This window comes from Aspergillus bombycis (genome assembly GCF_001792695.1).
Source record: "Aspergillus bombycis strain NRRL26010 chromosome Unknown contig00057, whole genome shotgun sequence".
Classification (NCBI taxonomy): domain Eukaryota; kingdom Fungi; phylum Ascomycota; class Eurotiomycetes; order Eurotiales; family Aspergillaceae; genus Aspergillus; species Aspergillus bombycis.
The window spans coordinates 1-22,440 of NW_019170059.1; the positions used below are offsets into that span (position 1 = coordinate 1).

Below are 22,440 nucleotides of genomic sequence, written 5' to 3' on the forward strand. Positions count from 1 at the left end.
AAAGGGCCAGAGGACCGTGCCGGCTCAGAAGGCCCAGAAATGGTACCCCGTTGATGACGAGTCGCAGCCCAAGAAAGTCAGTACACCCTTGTGCAAAAAATACAATAAGTGAATGGTGATGGAGATGCGGTTTCTTATGAACGAGTGCGACGGTTGCGCCGGTCAATGAGCCATTTCGTGGTTGGAACAAGACCAGTGAATACGGAACTTTTGTTGATAAGGAAATCGCATCTTCGGCACTATCTACAACATCTCGGAAATTGCATGTTTGTAGACGTATAAGAACGAGCGTTCTGACATGGTTATTCTTCTATCCAAACAGGTCCGCAAGGCTGTTCGTCCCACCAAGCTCCGGGAGAGCCTTAAGCCCGGTACTATCCTGATCCTCCTCGCCGGTCGCTTCCGTGGCAAGCGTGTTGTCCTCCTCAAGCACCTTGACCAGGGTGTCCTCCTCGTCACCGGCCCCTTCAAGATCAACGGTGTTCCTCTTCGCCGTGTCAACGCCCGCTATGTGATCGCCACCAGCACCAGCATCGACATCAGCGGCGTCGACGCTCAGACCGTCGAGAAGGTCTCCACTCCCGACTACTTCACCAAGGAGAAGAAGGCCGAGAAGAAGACCGAGGAGGCTTTCTTCAAGCAGGGAGAGAAGCCCGAGGTACGTGTGCCGCGTCATTTGACCTGGATATATATGATAGATCTGGGCCGATGACCGCTCGGTAAGATGGTTTGTGGTATGCTAATTCGAGAATCAACAACAGAAGAAGAAGGTTGCCAGCGCCCGCGCCAGCGACCAGAAGGCCATTGACCAGTCCATCCTGGCCTCCGTCAAGAAGGAGAACTTCCTTGGCAGCTACCTCGCCAGCACTTTCAGCCTCCGCAACGGCGACAAGCCCCACGAGATGAAGTGGTAAACGTGCGACGCGGCGGCCGCGGGTTCGGTAGTTATTGTGGAGGAATTCATGTGAGGGGCGGCTTGAATGCGGATTGGCATTCCCAATGTGGGAAGCGCCTGCAGCACAGGAGGAACAGCTCATGAAATATGTAACTCGAGTCGGGCTCCGTCTTTGCTCATTAGGATTACGGTCAATTCGGAAAACCGGTTGTTAGTTCTGTTTCACGATCAGTCCCTCTTGTGTCGCCAATTCGCAGGACCTATAAATGAGCCGAAATGAAAAGAAAAAAAAAGAATAATACCTTTTCCAGCTGTTATATGATCCCCCTTTAACGTGCGGCTGGGAGTTTGTCATGTCTAGAATGATACGTCATCGATTTCCAGGTTCTGGTGACAATCTAAAATTGGGAATTCAAAGTTTCTGTTCAGATTCACTTTATCAGCATTCCAGATGCCGCTCTTATCTGTAATGATCTCGTGCCTGTCGACTCTCCAGCTCTATGTGACTCCGATACGATATGTCTAATACAAAACGTACAACCCGCGGGCTCCCCATGATCAAGGCTTTATAAATGATTTAGTATTTAGAAATCCAATCCCCGCCGCTCCATACACAACCCAAAAATTCATAACCGGAAGACATCACTCATCATCGGTTAGGGCACATACCCCAACCTTCTAGAACATGGCCCATATACATTCATATATCAGTAACCCTAATAATCATTCCTCCGCCTCCTCAACTTATACCGTTCATCCCTCCTCTTCCTTGTAGACTCTTCAATCGCCCGTCTGATTTGCTCATCAATCATCTCCTTCTCGCTCAAAGCCTCCTCCAACTCCTCCTCATCCTCGTCTCCTCCCACAGTAGTCCCACAAATCCAATCGAGGATCCCCCACGGGCCGAAATTCCCTTCCGCCCCACTGAGTACATGCATATCCATCCTACGTGCGATCCCGCCCAGGAAGAAGCTTGTCGGCATAACAGAGTACCCGGAGAAGGCGAATGTCTCCTCGATGGATATCACGGTGAGGTAGAGGAGGTACGTGAGCATGTGGAAGCGGAAGAGCATGGCGGGCATGTAGGTGGGGGTGAAATTGGAGAGAAGGTAGGCGAGTGGGTGGTCGTAGTGTGCTGTGAGGGGGAAGGGAGCTCGTAGAGAATGGTACCATTTTCGGTGGTATTTAGAGACTTGATAGTCTGGGGAGTGGAGGATGAAACGGTGGATGTTATAGGTTAAGATCTATTGTATTATTCCAACAATAAGATGTTAGTTACTCTGGCATTCTTTTCTGGGGGGGCGGGGTTCGCTTTGGTTCTCTTCGATATATTTTTGTTTCTTTATGTATGGGTTGGGTTGGGTTGGAATAGACTCGACTCACCTCTCTTGCCAGCAGTCCCCGCAGTAGATCTTTCACCATCTCCCAGGGCATCGGTAACTTCATCGAGACCCTCAGTGCACTCCGCATCCCAAATATTTCCGTCCGAGCTTCCTCAATCGCTGCTTGTGCGGCGAAGCTCAACCCAATATTGAGAATAGCCCATCCCGCAACCTTGAGATCCTTCATTCTGACTTTGCCCCGTTTACTTCCTGCTGGGAGGCCAGCTTCACCCTGCGCTTTTACAACAACAGCAGCGGAGGGGGTCAGGACATCGAATAGGAAAAACAGAAGCGATGGGAATAGAAAGAATAGGAGGCGCACAGCTGCGGTGCCGAATAGTTCGACTCGGAGCGGAGGATGCGACAGCACGAGGGTCGTCCATGTCATGTAAAAGAAAATTATATTGAGACTCGTACTGTAGGAGGAGATCGTGGGAACCAGGAATAGAGAGAGCACAGGTAATGAGAGGAGCGCGTCCATTGTGTGTGCTGTGCGTTGCAATGTTGACCGCACTTTTGACTGTAGGTGGTTGTCTTTTATGTTGCTGATTTATATGTTCGGCTTAGGATGCATTGTAGGTGTGTAAGGAAAATAACAGTATAAACAACCGACCAGGGTATTCTGAGATAGAACCAATTTTCAATCCAGGTCTATGGTCTATGTCATCGTCGCAATGGAGGGTCATGAGCATATATGCACTGGTGGTAGTTTTGGGTAATAAGTTGAATCCGCTTGCAGCCTTAGCGGCTGAGCGACAAGACGTCACACTCACGATCCACATGCCAACCTGAAATTTAATGTTGTTGTTGTTGTTGTTCTGCCCTAATTTAATCTGGCCCGATGTTGCCTAACGGTAATAATGCTACCACTTAACTTTATTCCATCGTATTTGACTGGAATTTCTGTAACCCAGACAGCTCATCACTTATACATCTGTCATGGCGACCGTCTGTAATTTCTTACTACGCGTCAGACTGTTTTCCGAAAGAGAAGAGAGAGAGAGAGAACAAAAAAGAAAAAAAACATTATATATATATTGTATACACTTGTACAGACCCTTTACTTTTCACCCAACCTGCCGGGCACCATGTCAGACGACAAAGTTTTCATTCCAGGGCCAAGACATCAAACATTCGAATGGCACGTGTTTAGCGTGGACCTAATGTAGGTACGGCTTAATAACACTTAATAGGACAACTCATAGACAGGAACACCAATAGCAGGTACGGATCTAAGGATAAGCGAATCAGGCTGCGTAAGGATGCTCATGGGTATCTAATCATACACCGCACAACAAAACATGTCATCTCCCAATACCACGCCTTACTCCGACGTCCGGGACGACGGGATACCGTTCTTCATGCCCCAGTTCCAGGCCTGCTTTCGGAGATCAGGAATCACCTGCAAGAAGGCCAAGCTGCTGAGCCAGCTGGTCAATGTATCGCGGACAGTAGAGTTCCTTGGGCTGCCCCCCATGGCGCTTCCCTTCATTACATGCCCAACAAACATAGTCGTAATAAGGTATTCACCTCTTTCCAGGGCTGCAATCGCTATTCTCGCAACTTCGTCAGGGGTTTGTGGCTTGTCAGCAGCCTCCAATTGTTTTGTCAACTCAGGCTTCAGCTTCTGTTCATTGTCGAAGCCGGGGCTAAGAATTCCCATCGGGAAAACCGTGTGAACCTTGACGTCGGCAGGAGTAGCATTAATCTGCGATTTTGATTGACGAGTGCCGTTATACATTTCAATCTCCTGATTGAGGGTGTCGGATAAAGAACGAATTGCGGCCTTTGCAGGAGAATAAGGTCCGTACCCGGCGATCGGTACAAAAGCCAACGTGGAACATGTAAAAATAAGATGTCTTCGCGGGTTTGTCGTCTGTTCGCTTGGAGGGACAGGTACAAGCCACTTCCTGAGTGTCGCATGGGCGGTGTTCGCCGCAGTCCAATAGACAGTGTCCATCTGATCTCTGAGCGTTTGGACTGGAGTGTCGACAAAGAACCCAGGGTTGCAGTAACCTGCGCAGCACCACACGACGTCAGGAGGAAGCCCATAATTCCACTCGGTGACCTCTTCAATGATCTGCTCGCATTGCGCGGCATTCGTAAGGTCGGCACTGATGTAATGGAACTTTTGCCTGTTCAAATTCGCAGCCGAGGCCTAAGGAAGGTAAGCATCTTCTAGCGTAGTGCATACACACATGGGCGGTTTACCTTAACATCATCAAGCGCATCTTGAAGCTTCTTGACTGTTCGTGCAACGAGGACAACGTTCGCACCCTTTGCAGCAAGCTGGCAGGCTACAGCCTTGCCCATACCCTCGGAACCACCTGTAATCACCACGGTCTATAACAAGGATGGACATGATTAGTAGTTTGTTTACGGCAAAGAGAGAGAGATCATATATCGCATACCCTGCCCTCCACGACGAACTCGTTTTGTTGGGATCCGAAACCCAAGATCTTGGGAATCATCTTGGTAACTGTATATAGGAAGAACCCGCAAAGAATGACGGAAACCCCCAATCTGGTGGGAGATAGGTCGTTAGAGATGAAGGAGAGTACTTGATGCATGGGGAAAAAGAAGATAAGGATGGGAATTCCGAGGAGATAAGGTGGGCGACTTGGCCAGACAACAAAGTTAGTCCGTTGAGGAAGGTCAATTGGGCCTGCTGCTTCCTCTTCAGTCGAAGTTCAGTTGCCGATCATCAAGATGGTTTGAAAGCCTTCAGGAGCTTCCGTACACCAAGCATGGATACAGTGGGGGCCTTCCGATTTGGTGGCATTCCGCCTGTAACAATCTGTATCGTCGATCAAACACTGCAAACTTGGCCCACATGAGACTAGTGTCTTTAAGGCGGTAAGCGTCCCGCCCAAAATTTTATCGCGGAGGTTTATCAATTCCGCAGATTTGGCCTGGACTACAGAGTAGATCAATCTCTTTTTGTCCATCCAGAAGTCAGTCATGGGGAAAAGAAAGGCGGGTGGTCGCCCGGCGGCCAGGAAAGAGTCCGCCCCAGAACGTACGAAATTCAACATCGAGGAGAGGTTTGACGACTCCGAAGATGAATTCCAGATGGGTCGTGATCAAGTCCTGCTGGAGGAAGAACCGGAGGCAAAGAGACGGCGGAAGGTGACCCAGGAAGGTTAGTCTATGCAGAGCCTCGTGGGTGTAATTGTTTTCTGACGAGGCGACTTTTTAGAGGAAATGCTCCAGCCGTCTGATGAAGAAATCATGGGCTACGAGTCGGTGGACGAAGACGACTTAGATGACGACGAGGATATGGACGAGGATGATTACGGTGAAGAGGATGAGATAGATGACGAAGAACTCTTACGTCCCAAGACAAAGCGCGGTGGTGCTGCGGGGTCTGATTCCGAGGACGAGGACGAGGACGGCATTGCTGCTTGGGGTTCATCGAGGAAAGACCTTTACAATGCGGATCAAATAGAAACAGAAGCGGATGCTCTTGAGGAAGAGGAGGAAGCTAAGAGACTCCAACAGAAGCACTTGCAAGCGATGAATGAGGCAGACTTTGGCTTCGACGAAACCGAATGGGCCGAATCTGGCAAAGGGCAAGAAGATGGGGAAGGTGATGCTGGAGAAGTAACGGAGGTTCTCCCACAGTTGGAAATCACAGACGATATGAGCACAGAGGAGAAACTGAAGATTTTGAAGTCGAGATACCCCGAGTTCGAGCCATTGGCAAAGGATTTCATCGACCTTCAGACAACACATCGCACGCTTGCAGAAGCCGCCGAGGCTGCTAAGACCACCAAAGATGCAATCCCGGAAGCCGCCCCAATTCCTGTCATCAAATTCCGTGCCCTGTCGGCTTATCTCGGTACCTTTACTATGTATCTTATGCTTTTAACATCGTCTCGTGATGCCTCTGGGAATCTGGCTTCCTTGTCCCCAGCTCAGCTTCGATCACACCCCGTCATGGGCGCCCTAGTGAAGTTCCGTAAGCTTTGGGAGTCTGTCAAAGACCTTACTGCTCCCGAAGTGTCGGATATCGAGGAAGATATGGACGGCGAAGAAGAGATATCTGTCGCACCTGTCGCCAAGCAGCAGAGCATGAATAAGGAGACACAGATTCCCAAGAAAAAGAAGGAGAAAGTCTCGAAAGCACAACGCATGGCCGAAGCAGCACAGGCAGAGGCCGAAGCTCGCAGGGCACAGAGATTACGGGAGACAGAGGCCAGTCTTGTGGACCTCTCGAATCTTGTCACCAAGCCTGGCAAGAAGAAAGCCACCCAAAAAGCTAAACAAACCTCTAAAGCTGCTGATGACTCCGACTTCGGTGATGAAGATGCTCTTACTGCTAAGGAGGCCGAGGAGAAAGCCAAGCAGAAGCGTTCTCTCCGTTTCTACACCTCCCAACTTGCACAGAAGGCAAACAAGCGCACTGCTGCTGGTCGTGATGCTGGTGGTGATGCGGATATACCTTATCGTGAACGTTTGAAGGATCGTCAGGCTCGCCTGAACGCTGAAGCCGAGAAGCGTGGTAGACAGAAGCCTAAGGAGTCTGAACAACTGGGCGGCGACAGTGACGACGAGGATCATCGGGTTGCCAATGAGCTTAGAGGGGGCCAGGGTGGATCGGATGATGACGATTACTATGATATGATTGCTGCACGTTCCAAGCAACGTAAGGATGATAAGAAGGCGCGTGCTGAAGCGTACGCTGCTGCTGCCCGTGAAGGAGGCGAGGTGGCAATCCAGGAGGAGATCAGACCAGATGGCAAACGAGCCATCACATACCAAATCGAGAAGAACAAGGGTCTTGCGGCCAAGCGGAGCAAGGACTCCCGCAATCCCCGTGTCAAGAAGAGGAAGAAGTTCGAAGAGAAGAAGAAGAAGCTGGGTAGTATCCGCCAGTTATACAAGGGTGGCGAAGGCCGTGGTGGTTATGGTGGTGAACTTACTGGTATTAAGAAGAACCTGGTTAAAAGTGTTAAGCTATAGAGTTGTCCCCTTTGTTGTTTCTTTGCGGTGTGAGTGGATACTTATAGTCCGGGCGTTCGATCTCGTGATATCAAAAAGGATTTGTGTGTACATATATAATTCATATGATAAAACCTCTGTTCGAGTCCCCTTTCCTCCCCAGTCTGGTGTCAAAACAGGCACATTCTAATGCTAGTCACACAAATTCCCTCGCTGATATAGTGAACTTATACTCCCCCATCATTGGTTTCTCCAAGAAGTATGTTTAGCATGTCACTCACAGCTTCGTCGCCCCCTTCCGTTGACAATTCAAGACCTAGAAATTTCCTCGCAAGCATGTCCTTCGATAATGTCAGTCTCTTCTGTGGTACACAAAAGCCAGAAGACAATAGTAATGCCCTACCGCTTCTTCCAAAGCGTGCATTTCCTCCACTGACAACATGGCACAAGCGGATGTCAGGTTTTCTCCACGAACAGCGAGAGATGCCAGCTCGTTTGCCCGTTCTACGATCGTCTCGTTGATTCCGTTCAGCGCCGCACAACTATCTCATCCATACATGTCAGATACAAGACCAAGACATATTGCGTATACTTGAAACGCACATTGGTCCATAGCTCTTATCGCTCCGGCCTAGGTGAAAGCTATCCCAGTATTCAGTTAGCAGATCAACTCCGTATTATACAAATAAAGTTTCGGTCACTCTGGAACGGACTTATATAGATATGTAATTTGGTCTTCCGCTTTGCAGGATTCTTCGCAAACCTGTACCTCCATATGACCGAGCAGCAGCCGGGGCCCTGGCTTGAGAAACTCATTCTCGAGTATCTCATGGAAATGTGTTGCAGCAATAACCTTCGGCGCATTCTCGGCTATAAGTAAGTGGTTAAGAATCCCGCAGATCAACCCGATACCATCTACAGCAAATATTTCAGTGTCTGATATGAAAATGGCATAAGCAAAAGGAACCGACCGCTCTCGCTGGTACCCTTGCCAAACTCATCTATTATCAACAGGCTGCGTTCGCTCATCTGGTTTAAGTCAAACGATATCTGTTGCAGATCGTTCATAAATGTGCTCTGGATCTGGAGTGGCATTAGCCTTATACGCCAATGGACACAAGCTGATTGCTTCCCTCACCTGGGAGACACTATCTTGGCTATTAGATTTAACCAGTATCTTATCTGTTATCCCCATTTCGACACTTTCGGCTGGAACGAAGCTACTGTATTCAGTTACATGTAGATGGCATGACCATGTGATTCGCTGCCCTACATACCTTCCCACTTGTGCCAAATAAATGATTAAAGCAACCTGACATTAATTACACAGCGAATCCCTTTGTTGGAAGCATCGTACTTACCTGCTTCATATAAATGCTCTTTCCAGAGTAATTCGGGCCGGTTAGTAGCAACATGCTTGGAGTACCCCATGTTTCGAGAGCTGTTTGGGATCTTGATGAAGAAAATGGAGCCCATTCACCCAACTTCCCACCAACTAACAGGGTATCGTTCGGCACATATGATGAGACAGTCAATTCTTGGAGAATATGGCTGCCGAATTGTCAGCAAGCGCCGATAAGACTTTCCCTCGCTTAGCTTTACCGGCCTCCTTTGATGCCAACTACGTTTTCACGCACTAATTTGGGGCGGGTCAGCCTATAGAAACTTGCTGCCTGTGACATGGCGAGGAGGCTGCGGGAGATCAGTCTATGTCTGTCAAGAGGACGTTGAGAGCGCTTGCCTATCAATGTGACCACATATATCTGACGCCTCAAGAAGCACTTTCTCATATTGAAGCACTTTTTGTGCTAGCTCATAGACAATCTCAATCTCTTTTTCTTATAGACAAACAAATCATCAGCATAATTTGTGCAGAGCATATAACTTAATACATACCACATATTAGCCCATAAATATCACCCAATTTCTCATCCATCTCCCTCATCCTAAAGTCTTTAAAGTATGCCCGGTTCTCTGTGACAAAAATGAGCTCCCAGTCATCATCGGAGCCAGTGAAGGCTGCCTCTCCCCTATCGCTCAGTGGGATTGCGATATTGAAGCCAAGTTGGGGGAAGTATATCACATTCACATCAATTTCAAGGCTTTCCGGGATGGTACTCGCAATATCTATTGCAACTTGCTTCAACAAACTACTTAAACCATCATAGCTGTCTTTCATCTTGTCAAGTTCCCTGTCTAGTCCCGGTTTTACCACCGTCCTACCTTGCTCCTCAGTGCTATCAATATCGACCTATTAGTCCTTAGTCGAGGCTTCTATAAGTAGGTTTAGGTTCCTTACTATCTCTTGGATCATTCGTCCAACTCTATATAGCCGAGTGTCTTCCAAAACTCGAAGAGCCTGGAAATGTCAGTGTACATATAGCGGTCAGAGTGTTATACAAACTTTCTGAAGCAAAGCTAGTTCGTTCCCGGAAGCAGTTTCTTTGAGGGCATCATGAATATCAATGCCGTAGAAAGCAAACTAACAAACTTTCAGTATTTTGCTATCTATGCTCTTACCATGGTTGACATACAGCTAGCAATGTGGCCCATACTGTACTCTTGAAGCCCGTTAGTTTTCCACTTCCGGTACTTATCCCTTTTCGAAGGTTGATCATAACGGGACGGAGGTTTTTGATATGTTTGAGACTCTTCGTAAGTTTGTTTAGCGGATTGTAATTATCTGGTCGTAAATATACGCCAATAAACGCATGGCGTTCGCGTATGACATCTATGTCTATACTTGGGCGGAGAAAAATCTGCTTAAGTTGGTGTCGTCCCTGGGGGCTATAGGCAAAGTGTTGGAATAAACCGTATACCGAAAGGCCCTCCTTCGAGGAGGATGACTTTTTTCCTGGTCCCTGATTAACCATACTTGGATGAGACTCTGACTCCATTATTTGGAGTGCTAGCAATGTTCTTCCGCTTAGAAACCTAGTATACGGTAAGATTAATGTTTTTGGTAATTTTTAAGAAACGATAACACACATTGTTCCTCGTAAGCCGAGCATTTCGACAGCGCGCACCTGGAAGTATGATGAAGTCTCATCACTGGAAGCAGATATAACCGTTGCCCTTCGCCTCTGAAGGTGAGTGAGAACGGCACCTGCACAGCCAATCGTCACTTTATTCTCCATGTCGATCGAACTGGGCATGTGTAAAAACCTGCCATCCTGTAAAGTAAAATCCAGACTCTCGGTGTCCATCTGCTCAGTATCAACTAGTCCATTGTGGGGCACGAGGAACCTGATGCGTTGCTCGTGTTCCGAAGATATCTCCAATGCCACTAGCTTGTTCTTCGCGTTGAGGTAGCTAAATTCTTGGGACGGACGAACATCGAGCTGATAGGGGAGGTAAAATTGACTACCTATTCATCATTTTATCAACCCCCAACTCTTAACCGCTAGATATTCATAGAGCTTACTGTTTCCTTGCTCATACTCGTCTATGTTTTGTGACCAGAGATGGTCGACTCGCGGTGAAAGTAGGAGTGCCGTAGGTTTAGTCTGAATGACCACTAGAACTTAATCAGTATCTTTGAAACAATGAAATGGATCATTTAACGAACGGCTATCAAGGATCTCGGTGCTAGCCGATTGCATATCTCCTAACAAATAGAGCGTCTCTTCCTGTGCCGAATAATATGAACAACCCACAGTTCCGGATTCTCTCATGTCAATGGCGACTATTACTTGATCAAGATCGTCATCAGTGAGCTGTTGTATCGGACCACCAGATAGATAGCCTCGGGAATCATTGAATAATTGTTGCCTCATCACGGGAGATCTTTGTGAGCTGGAAGGATGGTTGTATGAGGCACTAGAATGGGAAGAATGTGGTGTAGCGTTTGAGTGATATGTTGTACGTCTTTTCTTTGTTTGTCTCTTCATGGTGTTAGGTCAATAATATTTCCCGAGTGAAGTCCTGTGGTGGTTATTGTCCATGGGAAGCAAATATATCAAAAAACTACGAGTATACTAGAGCGAGGGACTTGGAGCCTAAGGCCCCGAATATCGGTCCACCGGTTTGCTTTTACTATTGTAGTGTCCAAGAAGATAGTAACGAGGATTCTGGTCAAAGTCATATACATATGTATCTAAGCCACACTATAGTAATGTACACACAAAAGCGGAGATCTCGTTAATATACATGGACATCATTAAGAGTAAAGACGTTCTCAACGCCATATTTCCCAACCTACCGGACCTGCCTGGGTTACCCAACTCCAGCAAAGAAAAGAAAAAGAATACAAGTTGATCCCAATATATTTATGGGTTTTCGGTCTCTGTCGGGTATGTTGCGTTTGTTGCGTCCTCAGTCTTTGCTCCTTTTGCAGTAACTTCAAGCCCACTTTTGTCGGCGTTGAATGAAACATGGGCGGTTTGTCCGGAGGTAACTTCACCACGAATGATTTTATCGGCCAACCTGTTGCCGATTTCCTTTGCGATCAGGCGGTTGAGAGGACGAGCACCATATCTAGGGTCGTATCCTTTTTCGCAAAGCCAGTCCTTGATCTCACTGTCCACCTGCAGAGTCATCCTCCTATCGTCGAGCCTTGATTGAAGCTCTTTGAGTCGGATATCAACAATGTCCCTAAGAGCTTCTCGAGAAAGCCTCTTGAAGATAATAAATTCATCGATCCGATTGAGGAACTCCGGTGGATATGCATGTTGTACAACATCCATGACTGCTTTCTTGGTATCAGGGGAAACTTCGTCCTTATCGGTCTGCTTGATAGTATGCAAGGGGTCCGAGCCCACAAGAATATCAGCTCCCAGATTAGAGGTGAGGACAATAAGGGTATTCCTAAAATCAACCTTATGTCCCTGAGCATCCGTGAGGAAGCCCTCATCCAAAACTTGAAGCAGCAAAGCAGATATGTCCCGATGAGCCTTTTCAAACTCATCGAACAAAAGAACCGCATACGGTTTCCGTCTGACGGCTTCTGTGAGCTGGCCGGCATCGTCGTAGCCGATATAGCCGGCAGGAGAGCCGATTAAGCGACTGATCGTGTGTTTCTCTTGGAATTCGCTCATATCAAATCTCACAACGGCTGTCTCGGTGGAAAACAAAAACTCAGCCATTTTCTTGCAGAGTTCGGTCTTTCCAACACCAGTAGGACCGAGGAACATGAACGAGGCCAGCGGCCGATTTTCTCCACTAAGGCCTGCTCTCTGCATGCGGACTGCGTTGGCTACTGCAGAAAGCGCCTCGTCCTGGCCACGAACCGACCGCCGCAGAGTGTCCTCCATCCGGATCAGTTTTTCAACTTCTCCGGCCATGAGCTTATTGACAGGAATGCCGGTAGTCCGGGAAACAACGTTCGCAATATCATCCGCTGTAACAGAGTCATGGATTAGACTCTGAGATCCTGCAACCTGCTCTTCACCTTCCTTCGGTAGCTTGGCCTCGAGACTTGGAATGGTGGAGTATCTCAGCTCTCCGGCTTTCGCAAAATTTCCTTCTCTCTGAGCCTGCTCAAGTTCGAAACGAGCACGCTCTAGTTCCTCTTTGGTACGCTTGAGCGTTTCGATTTCAGCCTTCTCTTTCTCCCAAGTCTCAGTCAATTTGGCGGCTTCTTCTTGTTTGACTTTTAAGTCTTCCTGTAGTTTTTCTCGTCGCTCACGACTGCTGACATCGGTTTCCTTGCGCAGGGATTCGAGCTCAATCTGGATAGTGGTGATGTCTCGATCCAACTCACGAATTACATCTGGCTTTGATTCTTGCTGCAGTCGTAGGGCCGAGGCGGCCTCATCCACTAGATCGATAGCCTTGTCTGGAAGGAAACGGTCGGTGACATAACGGTTACTGTAAGTTGCTGCCGCCACCAAAGAACCATCTGTGATCCGCACGCCGTGATGGACTTCATACTTGTTCTTTATACCACGCAAGATCGATATAGTGGCGGCCACGGACGGCTCTCCGACCATAATCGGCTGGAATCGTCTCGCCAGGGCGACATCCTTCTCAATCAATCGGTACTCATTCAAAGTGGTAGCGCCACAGCACTGAAGCTCGCCCCTAGACAAGGCCGGTTTCAAAAGGTTGCTAGCATCGATGCTGCCCTCTGCCTTTCCTAGACCAAGTAAAGTGTGGAGCTCGTCAATGAATAGAATCACACCGCCTTGCGCCTCTTCGACCTCTTTGAGAACAGATTTCAAGCGTTCTTCGAAATCACCTCTGAATTTTGCACCAGCTATAAGCGCGCCTAAATCTAGGGAGATGACACGTTTGTCCTTGATACTCTCCGGGACATCTCCCTGGACAATCCTTTGAGCCAAACCCTCCAAGACCGCTGTCTTTCCGGTACCAGCCGCTCCTATCAGTACTGGGTTGTTTTTCGTTCTTCTTGACAGAACCTGAATAGTTCGATGAATTTCAGCATCTCTCCCGATGACGGGGTCCAGCTTGCCGGCCTTCGCCTTTGCGGTAAGATCAACACCATATTGTTCTAAAGCCGACTTCTCCGGCTCACCTCCCAAATTCATGCGGTGAGTACCACCGGGAGGGTGAGGGCGTCCACTCGCATAATTGCGAGCCGGCGATATAGTCTGTAATAATGATGTCTTAGTGGCGATGGAGGGAAGGATCCGGGCGTGCGAAGGTAAACGTAATTGTTGAGTAGCGTGGAATGTACGGTTTGGCGATGTTAGCGCTGGGGAGCGCAACAGTCGACCTCGAGCGAGCTGCAACCTTGAAGCCATGGCTAGCAATGGGTTCGAGATTGGGAGGTTTTTCTGATTCAAAGTGCTAATCGAGGTCATCCATGCGAGAGACTATGACATGCCTATATACCCCAGCAACCCCAAGCATCGTGACGCTTCTCGAAAGCTCCACCGCGGCGGCAACGGTGAGTGGCGGAAGCTCTCCTAGAGGGCCGACGAGCTCCGTCGGGGATCACGTGCGGCCCCATCGAGGGGCTATTTGGCCGCCGCCGAAAATTTCACACCTTGAGTGGATCTGCTGCCGAAAAAAATCGGTTTCGAACACCTTCCCCCTCCTACTCTCCTATATATTACTCTCTCCCTCCCCCTTACTTCCCAATCCAACCACATATCTTTCACACATAAATCACTCGTCACAATGGGTTTCACCGATTTCGTTTCTGACGCTGGCCTCACTCGTACGTTTCTTCTTCTTTTCCTTTCATTCCCTTGAGCCCTTCTCTCTTCATTGCTTGAGTGTTATTGAAAGCTAATGTTGCCCCTCAGTTGCCAACAACTGGTTCGCCACCAGGAGCTACGTTATTGGGTACGTTTTTCTTTTTGCGTCGTCTTTTTCTTCGAACCCCATACAGCCATATGCTTCCTGTTTTATATGATGAAAAAAAATTGGTCCGTGTTTATGAGGCGGCTTAAGACCCCGCTGCAAGACTAGACAACTTTGCGAGCAATCGCGTTTCTGATCACCAGGAAAAAATTTCCCCCATATGTGCAATTTGCTGCCTGTTTTTGCTTGAAGGCCACTACAGTGGATGTCGTTATGCATTCCCTATGACTAACTGGCAACTAGCGACGCTCCTTCTCAGGCCGATGTCGTGACCTTCAAGGCCTTCTCCGGCGCCCCTGACGCCGAGAAGTACCCTCACGTTGCCCGCTGGTACAAGCACATTGCTTCCCACGAGGCTGACTTCGCCACTCTCCCTGGTGATGCCTCCAAGCCCCACACCACCTACGGCCCTGAGTCCACCGAGCTCCCCACCAACCCTAAGGACAAGCCCGCCGCCGATGATGATGACGACATGGACCTCTTCGGCAGTGACGACGAGGAGGAGGAGGATCCTGAGGTCGCCAAGAAGCACGCAGAGAACCTTGCTGCGTACCAGGCCAAGAAGGCGGCCAAGGGCCCCAAGCCCGCTGCCAAGTCCATTGTCACTCTTGAGGTCAAGCCTTGGGGTATGTAGCCCGCGCTTACTGCTCCCCCTTGAAAATACATGCTAACTGTTCTGCAGATGATGAGACCAACCTTGAGGAGATGGAGGCCAACGTCCGTGCTATTGAAAAGGATGGCCTTGTCTGGAGTGCCTCCAAGTGGGTTGCTATTGGCTACGGTATCAAGAAGCTCCAGATCAACCTGGTCGTTGAGGACGAGAAGATCTCCCTCGACGAGCTCCAGCAGGAGATCGAGGAGGATGAGGATCACGTCCAGTCCACCGATATCGCTGCTATGCAGAAGCTGTAAATGAAATGTTTATGAAGATAAATGGTGTGACGAAGGATTTTTCATGTTATCGACGGAAACCAAATTCATGAATTTAAACAAAAAACTAGCTAGAACTCGATCGGCATTGTCCGATTGTTCTGATGAAAAAATGAAAAAATACCCCAATATTAATACACCGGTATTCCATACCAGTAAAACCATATCTCTAGGATATGCTGTTCTCGATGCTTGCACGAATTCAATCAATGTTCGGTGGTGAGCTTGCAATGGTGCCCAACTTGCCTTGGGCTTTTAGTGAACGTGGGGTTTGTGGGAAGGACCAAACGTATATGCACAAGTGGTTTCTTTAGACCACCGTAGAAGCTAGACTGCTCCGGAATATCGTTACTAAGCTTTGCTGGTACCGACGCTCAGTCACATCAGAACCATCTGAGTCCTGATAGCTCATTACTTGTCAATTGATCAAGTTGCGCTGGGTGACCATGGGGCTTATCTCACGTTTGGTGACGTTCTTCGGACTCGTCCTCCTTGCCCATGCGTGAGTACCGCAATTTCTCTAGCAAAATATAATCACCTTGTTATTTTCGCATCAGAATCGCTTACCAAAGTTCTTGGGCAAACCAGGGGTTACTCTGCACATGAACATACGGTCTTGTACAGCAATGCCCGTCTCTCCGCGTCTACCGCTCTTCCGCAGGATATCGTCATCGAAGCTCTAGTATCCCTCGTTCTCGTTTCCGTGGGCCTAGTGCTGGGCGCGCCTAAATTGAAGCCGATTAGCTGGAGCCAGTGGGCTGGGGAGATCGAAAAGGAGGGTGGTGGCAGAAACCCCTACCGGAGGCTGGAGGAGAGATATAACTTCTGGGACGTGCGGGTAGGTGCTATATTCCCTTTCCAATAGAGAGTCTAGCCTTTAAGAACATACTTCTGACGGCACCAGGGCAAGCGGAAAGAATTTGCGGATTGGATCAAGGGCGAGAATCCGCTAAAGGAGTGATCAATATTTTGATATAGAAATCTGTCTGGGATGATGCCTTGATGTATAGTTATATCAGTGAAGAGTAATGAATAAGTGGTTGCTCCTCGGTCTGCGTTGCTATTCTATTACATTGCTTCGGGTCTGATAGTTTGGACGCTGGCTGCCATCTGACTATGTGTAGAGTAGACAAGGGGCGAGATGCAGTTCCAGGGTGTCTGGGGTCGTGGACTCGGGGAGCGCTTCCTTGTATGTGGCGTCTGCTATTTCTCTATTGAAACGATGTCCTGGCCCTACCTAAGAGACTCTCTGCCATATCATCCAATATTCCGAGTACAACAGGAATAGCCGACTGACTGTTACAATGCAAACTACTTGAGTTCACTCCAGGTATGACAGACTCTCTGATCTGTTCAAGCCTCAGAAAACCAGCATTGCATCTTTGGTTCTCCATAACTCCTTTAATGCGTTCAGCAGCTAGATTATCAGCAAGGGCTGATAGGTCCTAGAACATAGAGTCATACACTAGCCCTAACGATGCCCTGGTCATCTCCCAAACACCACACTCCCAGTTGGCCGCAATCGATCATCCAAACCACCACCCAAAACACTATAATACCTCCATGTCAGACAAAAACACTACATTAAATCCCCTACCTCAACACCCCATCATACAGTATATCAAAATCTCCCCCGAAACCAGCAGATAGCAACTCCGCCCCCCCGAACGGCGGCACAAACCGAAAGGAAATGGAGCATGTCTCAAATCCCCCAACCCACATTACCAGCATTACAAGAATAGAGGGCCAAGCGAGCTCCCCCCGAAGCTCCACAGAGATGTCCATTGGTCATGTCATCTTCTCCCATGGCACACGAGCTGATCTTGTGTTGCACTCACCGTCAACAACCTGGGTCTAGTAAGTGACTATTGATATTCTACGAGGACACTATGTATCTTGTGATCAGCAGGTCGGTTTCACTCTGGGACTTGGGCTGTCGTTTCCCCCCGTCCGTTAGATGCTAGGTTCAAGGCACTGGCTTTGCTGCTGTGTACTTGTGGGTGAAGCTGCGAGGGTTGGGATATTGGAGGCTTCTCATGAGCATTCCGGGCTTATTTAGATGGCGATGGATCGTCTCTCTCTCTCTCTCTCTCTCTCTCTCTCTGTGTGTGTGTGTGTGTGTACTGTGCCGAGGAGATTCTTGGTGTCTATTTGATGGAGTGAGCTGCTGCGAGAATAGTGGCTCAGTGTGGCTCTGCGTCTTTTCTCTACGTTGCGATCTGCGGTTGTTTCTCGCTCGTGCTCCAAACTGTGGGGACGTGAACGTTTTCGGTTGATGTCGAGATGGAGTACCGATGCTGATGGGTAGAATCGCCAACAGAAGTAGGTGTAGGGAATAGCCAAACGCCCAGTAGACGACAGGCCAATGGGAATGGAGGGAGCAAGGACAGCCTTGTAGGATGGGATTAGCCCCCAAGACTCTATAGACCTACAATGAGAGGAAGTACTGTATACAAGGGTATCGCGGTCAATCCTTCCACCCTACCGGTTCTTACCCAGGTGTATCAAGACCGTTGCGATATAAACGTTGTAATGACAGGCACCGGCACTGAGAAACAAACATGAACTCAACCCCATCATGTGGAACCTCAGGGTCACAGGAGCCACCCCAAGACGCACGAGCTGAGTAACAAAGATACATAGAAAGACGGGCCAAAGTCGCATGAGTGGTAACTATGGGGTACGTGTGACTGTGTGTTCCACATACTTACTTCTCTTACCCAGAGAAATGATACAAGTAGTCGTCCCCATAATAATATTATCACATAAATTGCCAGACTCCACCCATGCGGCAGGTTGATGGAGACGACATGGAAGGTGGACGGAAACCGAACAATGGCAACATCCTATTCCAGAATCGAAGAAAGAGGGGGTTTCCAAAGTCTCCAAAGTAAAAAGGAAAGTAGGGAACCTTTCATTATTTAGCCTTGTTTGGGATCTCTGTGGATATAATGACCCTTTGCTCCTCATTAACCGAGATTTATTGTGACAGTCTTTACCCTTGCATTTGCCGTTGGGCTAATAGAGAGCCTGGCCATTTACTTGGCAACCTTTTCTTTTTCCTTTTTTTTTTTTCTTCCCACAGGGGGCTTTTCTTGGTTCAGACTTATTGGTCCAAAGGTTGTTTGTATTACAACGCCGCGGGCCCTGTGTGTACGTACTGGTTGGTACCTTACGGGAGGGAAAAAAGAACTTTGGTTCTGGCCCTGGTCGCAATCCAATCCATGTCTTGGATGGAATGTGTTGATCGGCACTGTCAGTGTCAAATGGTCGCTGCGTACGTAGACCGGTAGACTAATTTTAATTGTACAGGGACCCGAATACAGAGAGATTTCTCTCTTCCCTTGGTATGACTTGGTCGTTCAAAGTCCAGGGACCCTGGACATGCTTCGGCAATGAACGAAACGATGGCGAGTGTTGCGGGAGTGAAGCCATGACAACCTGATCCCATTGAATGAACGTGTGGACGGTCACAACAGCAAAGGGTGTTACACCAGTAAGGTTTGAATCGGTGGCGGTACTGGGCAAAGATCGAGGCTTGAGCCTCGAACGTACTGGAACCTGTACACGTATGGTACCAAGTCCCCATCGCACCATGCAATTCCCCATTCCCGACGAGAGACAGTGGTGGTGGCTTGACTCAGGTTGAAGGAAGTAGACACGGGAGGCTGAGACCATGCCCCCGGTGACTAAACTGGTTTAGGCATGAATTAGATTATCGGTCGTCCCGTTTCTTGGTCCATGCGGATCAGACATGGGACATGGTGCATCGGCCGGTCGTCTTGGGGAGAAGTCTTGTTTGTCACTAGGGGAAGAAGTCGTCCAAACAGTCTCTCCCCTACGGATATCCTCCTCGTAATTTTGGTTACAGTCGTTGGCTTTGGTCCAGGGCTAAAATAGAAGAATTGACTCATTACGTGTGCTGTTGATGACGAGTGAAGGATCTGACTATTCGTCTAGGGAGGGGATCTATTGGTACCTACGTGGATAGGTATTATTTTCGTGGACGGATTTGAATACCGATGTACTCCGGATACATCTTTTTGTTTCTCCAGCACCTGGTAGTCAGGAAGTCAATAAAGAGAAGTGATGAAGGTGGAAAATGAAAAAAAAGGAAATAAAACAAAAGAGGGAAATTATGAGACAAGGAAGGGAAGGGAAAAAAAAATGGAAAATCAAAAATCAAAAATCAAAATCAAACCAAAAATGAACCAGAGCTTCGCCTGATTCTACCTTCTTTGATGGGACTGTTAGAATTGTATAGCTGCCCGATCTTATTGGTCACGGGCCGGCAAGGCAGTGGATCCCGCAGCTGACGATGTGTTGCGGTGGCCACCAAAAATAGTATGAAGCATACGCAACCTCCAAACTTTCGAGATGTGTACTGACTATGTAATATGGTATGCGGAGGAATCCTCACCAATAACAGGGATTCGCATTGGATTCTCATTACCCGATTATTTTAATCCTATTGACAGGGCTTAGGCCCAGGATGCCGTAGACTCAGTGTCTGGCCTCACAAGGTTTTTTTCCCAGCTGGGAGACTGCTCGGGAATGATGCTTGAATTGTGACTTTCTCTGGGCTCAGCACCGTGCCTTTTAGGCCTACCCTTGTTTTTAGAACAAGTGGATCCCGAGATGCAGATACGATTGCCACTAAAAATGCAGACAGGGCTGACGGGGAGGGCGATTTGACACCTAATAGATCCTTATTTTGGAGTCAAGTATTCACATGTGGTGATTGTCCACTATTATTGTTATTATCGTTTCTTTTTTCCTTTTTATACTTTTTCTTTTCTTTTTCCTTTTCTTTTTTTTTTTTTATTAAAACAAAATTCATTTGATTGACTTGACTTACCTATTATTAGTGTTCATGGATAGTTCCTTCCTTCCTTATTAATTAGGATTATAATTATTATCCTTCTTATTATTTATTACCCCGTCCTTCTTGTCTATTTAAAGACCCCCCCCTGCGCCCTGTCATTCTTTGTTTGACCCTTTTCTTTCCCGGAGTAATATAAAGGAACCCATACACTCGTTTCCTATTCCTTCCAACAACTACACTCGCTTGCCATCCTCTGCGTGTCATCGTCTGATCATCTCCACACCCGGTTCCCTACCAACGAATTGATCAACATATTTACTTTAAAACATCAAAATGCGTGCTACTTTCATCCTCGCTGCCTTCGCCGCTGTGGCTGCTGCCCAGTCTTCTTCTGCTGCTGTTGTAAGGACCATAATTTGTCGCATCACAGTTGTCTAGTATTCCACAATGCTAACTTGAATTTCGCTCTAGCCTGAGGATGCCTCTGGTGTCGAGACCACCGGCGCTGTTGAGACTGGCAGTGTCAGTGCCACTGCCACTGCCACTGGCGGTTCCGAGACCGGCTCAACTGTCATTCCCACCGTCACCTCTCAGCCCGTGATTCCCTCTGGAACGGCTACAGAAGCCCCCACTACTCCCACCGCCAGCGGTGCTGAGTCCTCCGGTGCTGTGACCGGCTCCAGCTCTGCTGCTGGCTCCTCTACCCTCGTTACCAAGTCGAGCAGCGCTGCTAAGAGCTCCTCTGCCACTGCAACTGAGACCTCCACCAAGACCAAGTCGACCGATGAGTCCACCAGCACCAAGGGCTCTTCCTCCAAGTCTAGCTCCGCTGCCTCCAGCACCTCTGAGGGAGCTGCCGTCCCCATGGCCACTGCTGGTCCTCTCGGTCTCATTGCCGGTGCTGCCATCGCTGCTCTCCTGTAAATGGAGAGCTCGTGATCCATTCAACGCTTGGCCATTGATAATATCGCTTCCGTTCTCAAGCATCAGTGTGCTCCCCAAGCGGACTTGTGCTCCATGGACCTCCCCCTCCAACCGTCCCAGCTACCGGGGATGGTGGAACGATAAGAGATGAGGCATACGGATACTGAGGTTCATTTCCATACTCCCATATGTATCATTGCCGGGAAGGGCTTTTTATTCCAATTTCCTTTCTTTTCTCGTCTGACTTTAAGTCGCCGCTGTTACACAAGACACGCTTAATTTTCGCCGCGCACATATCAAACTTGTCTTTCTTCAAGGTTTAATCATAATACCATAATGATGCTACGCTACAGGTAAATAGGAATTCCATGTTCTGAGGAAATCCGTTATGACAAATTGTTCTGCTGGACTACGCTTCATGCCACCTGTAGATCTACCTGTAGTGCTAAGCTTTGTTGACAAGTATTTTCAGACACAGATGCAATATTGGATCTAATATTCTCAATTGTACACCAATTGGTCATCTTTCTGGAAGAAAATTAAAAGTAACGGGGTATAGTTGATGTATGTCAGCGATCCAAATCGAAGATACCACCCAAGATAGGAGAGAAACAACAATACTGGGAAGGAGAAGTGGGCCTGTCCAAGTGGACCAGGTTAACATGAAGCGTAGATAGCTTAATAACCAACCTATGTTATTCTAGAACGACGATCTCGTCCGAGGAGGCAAATATGTGTCCAACTCTAAAGCGACTCCAACGGTGTGATGTGCTATTCTCGTAACTAAGCCATGAGATGTCAACTCTCCTCACACTGTACCTTATTTTTCAAGGGGCACTGGCCTTTACTGAGGGGTAACCCACTGTGTACAGAGTACTCCGTACATCACCAGCGTTTACCTTCTTATGACGGATGCCATTTACAGCTACCAGGTCTTCCCACTTGATGAGAAATGCCAATAAAGCCCTATTTGAAGCAAAGCGTTCGTGTGTTGAACATGATGTATCTAGAGTCGAGAGATCATAAAGCATGTATGTACATGGACATACTCCCACACATACCCCACATACATATACATATATCACTTGATTTCAAACCAGCATGTCGTCGGACAAGTTTCGACGCAGGTCCCATTCCGGAGGGGTTTGACAACCTGTCAGGGCTGCCAACCCCCTAGTATTAAGACCGTACAGATAATCCTTAATGACAGAGTGAAACCCAAGAATGTGTGAACCCACTAGTACATCAACTGGAACCACTAGTATCCATTC

General features: G+C 48.2%; 9 protein-coding genes across 9 annotated transcripts; 5 read left to right on the forward strand and 4 right to left on the reverse strand.

Moving 5' to 3' along the window:
- ABOM_007198 (60S ribosomal protein eL6) lies at window positions 1–914 on the forward strand (the record flags this gene model as incomplete). Its single annotated transcript, XM_022534327.1, has 4 exons — window positions 1–76; window positions 275–658; window positions 699–719; window positions 762–914. Coding segments are annotated over 4 exons (634 nt in total), but the record flags the coding sequence as incomplete, so codon positions are not given.
- Window positions 915–1,611: 697 nt separating this feature from the next.
- On the reverse strand, window positions 1,612–2,758 carry ABOM_007199 (sterol desaturase family protein; the record flags this gene model as incomplete). The annotated part of the gene is made up of 2 exons (XM_022534328.1): window positions 1,612–2,139; window positions 2,279–2,758. 2 exons carry the CDS (start codon window positions 2,756–2,758, stop codon window positions 1,612–1,614), a joined length of 1,008 nt encoding a protein of 335 aa, XP_022387989.1.
- Window positions 2,759–3,601: 843 nt separating this feature from the next.
- On the reverse strand, window positions 3,602–4,748 carry ksrA (3-dehydrosphinganine reductase; the record flags this gene model as incomplete). The annotated part of the gene is made up of 3 exons (XM_022534329.1): window positions 3,602–4,435; window positions 4,489–4,620; window positions 4,689–4,748. 3 exons carry the CDS (start codon window positions 4,746–4,748, stop codon window positions 3,602–3,604), a joined length of 1,026 nt encoding a protein of 341 aa, XP_022387990.1.
- A 490-nt stretch (window positions 4,749–5,238) lies between these two features.
- Window positions 5,239–7,242, forward strand: ABOM_007201 (something about silencing 10 family protein; the record flags this gene model as incomplete). Its single annotated transcript, XM_022534330.1, has 2 exons — window positions 5,239–5,419; window positions 5,477–7,242. 2 exons carry the CDS (start codon window positions 5,239–5,241, stop codon window positions 7,240–7,242), a joined length of 1,947 nt encoding a protein of 648 aa, XP_022387991.1.
- Window positions 7,243–7,448: 206 nt separating this feature from the next.
- On the reverse strand, window positions 7,449–10,997 carry ABOM_007202 (MutS family protein MSH5; the record flags this gene model as incomplete). The annotated part of the gene is made up of 17 exons (XM_022534331.1): window positions 7,449–7,562; window positions 7,625–7,763; window positions 7,825–7,863; window positions 7,935–8,136; window positions 8,193–8,304; window positions 8,360–8,441; window positions 8,499–8,533; window positions 8,583–8,772; window positions 8,824–8,913; window positions 8,990–9,059; window positions 9,118–9,472; window positions 9,521–9,580; window positions 9,626–9,703; window positions 9,756–10,155; window positions 10,210–10,588; window positions 10,646–10,738; window positions 10,790–10,997. The coding sequence occupies 17 exons, from the start codon at window positions 10,995–10,997 to the stop codon at window positions 7,449–7,451; spliced, it is 2,646 nt and encodes an 881-aa protein (XP_022387992.1).
- Window positions 10,998–11,489: 492 nt separating this feature from the next.
- Window positions 11,490–13,925, reverse strand: hsp78 (chaperone ATPase HSP78; the record flags this gene model as incomplete). The annotated part of the gene is made up of 1 exon (XM_022534332.1): window positions 11,490–13,925. One exon carries the CDS (start codon window positions 13,923–13,925, stop codon window positions 11,490–11,492), a length of 2,436 nt encoding a protein of 811 aa, XP_022387993.1.
- Window positions 13,926–14,304: 379 nt separating this feature from the next.
- Window positions 14,305–15,402, forward strand: ABOM_007204 (translation elongation factor 1 subunit beta; the record flags this gene model as incomplete). Its single annotated transcript, XM_022534333.1, has 4 exons — window positions 14,305–14,344; window positions 14,433–14,472; window positions 14,734–15,116; window positions 15,173–15,402. The coding sequence occupies 4 exons, from the start codon at window positions 14,305–14,307 to the stop codon at window positions 15,400–15,402; spliced, it is 693 nt and encodes a 230-aa protein (XP_022387994.1).
- A 464-nt stretch (window positions 15,403–15,866) lies between these two features.
- Window positions 15,867–16,381, forward strand: ABOM_007205 (membrane magnesium transporter family protein; the record flags this gene model as incomplete). The annotated part of the gene is made up of 3 exons (XM_022534334.1): window positions 15,867–15,922; window positions 16,009–16,258; window positions 16,325–16,381. The coding sequence occupies 3 exons, from the start codon at window positions 15,867–15,869 to the stop codon at window positions 16,379–16,381; spliced, it is 363 nt and encodes a 120-aa protein (XP_022387995.1).
- A 4,197-nt stretch (window positions 16,382–20,578) lies between these two features.
- On the forward strand, window positions 20,579–21,169 carry ABOM_007206 (putative GPI anchored protein; the record flags this gene model as incomplete). The annotated part of the gene is made up of 2 exons (XM_022534335.1): window positions 20,579–20,647; window positions 20,717–21,169. The coding sequence occupies 2 exons, from the start codon at window positions 20,579–20,581 to the stop codon at window positions 21,167–21,169; spliced, it is 522 nt and encodes a 173-aa protein (XP_022387996.1).
- Window positions 21,170–22,440: the final 1,271 nt, after the last annotated feature.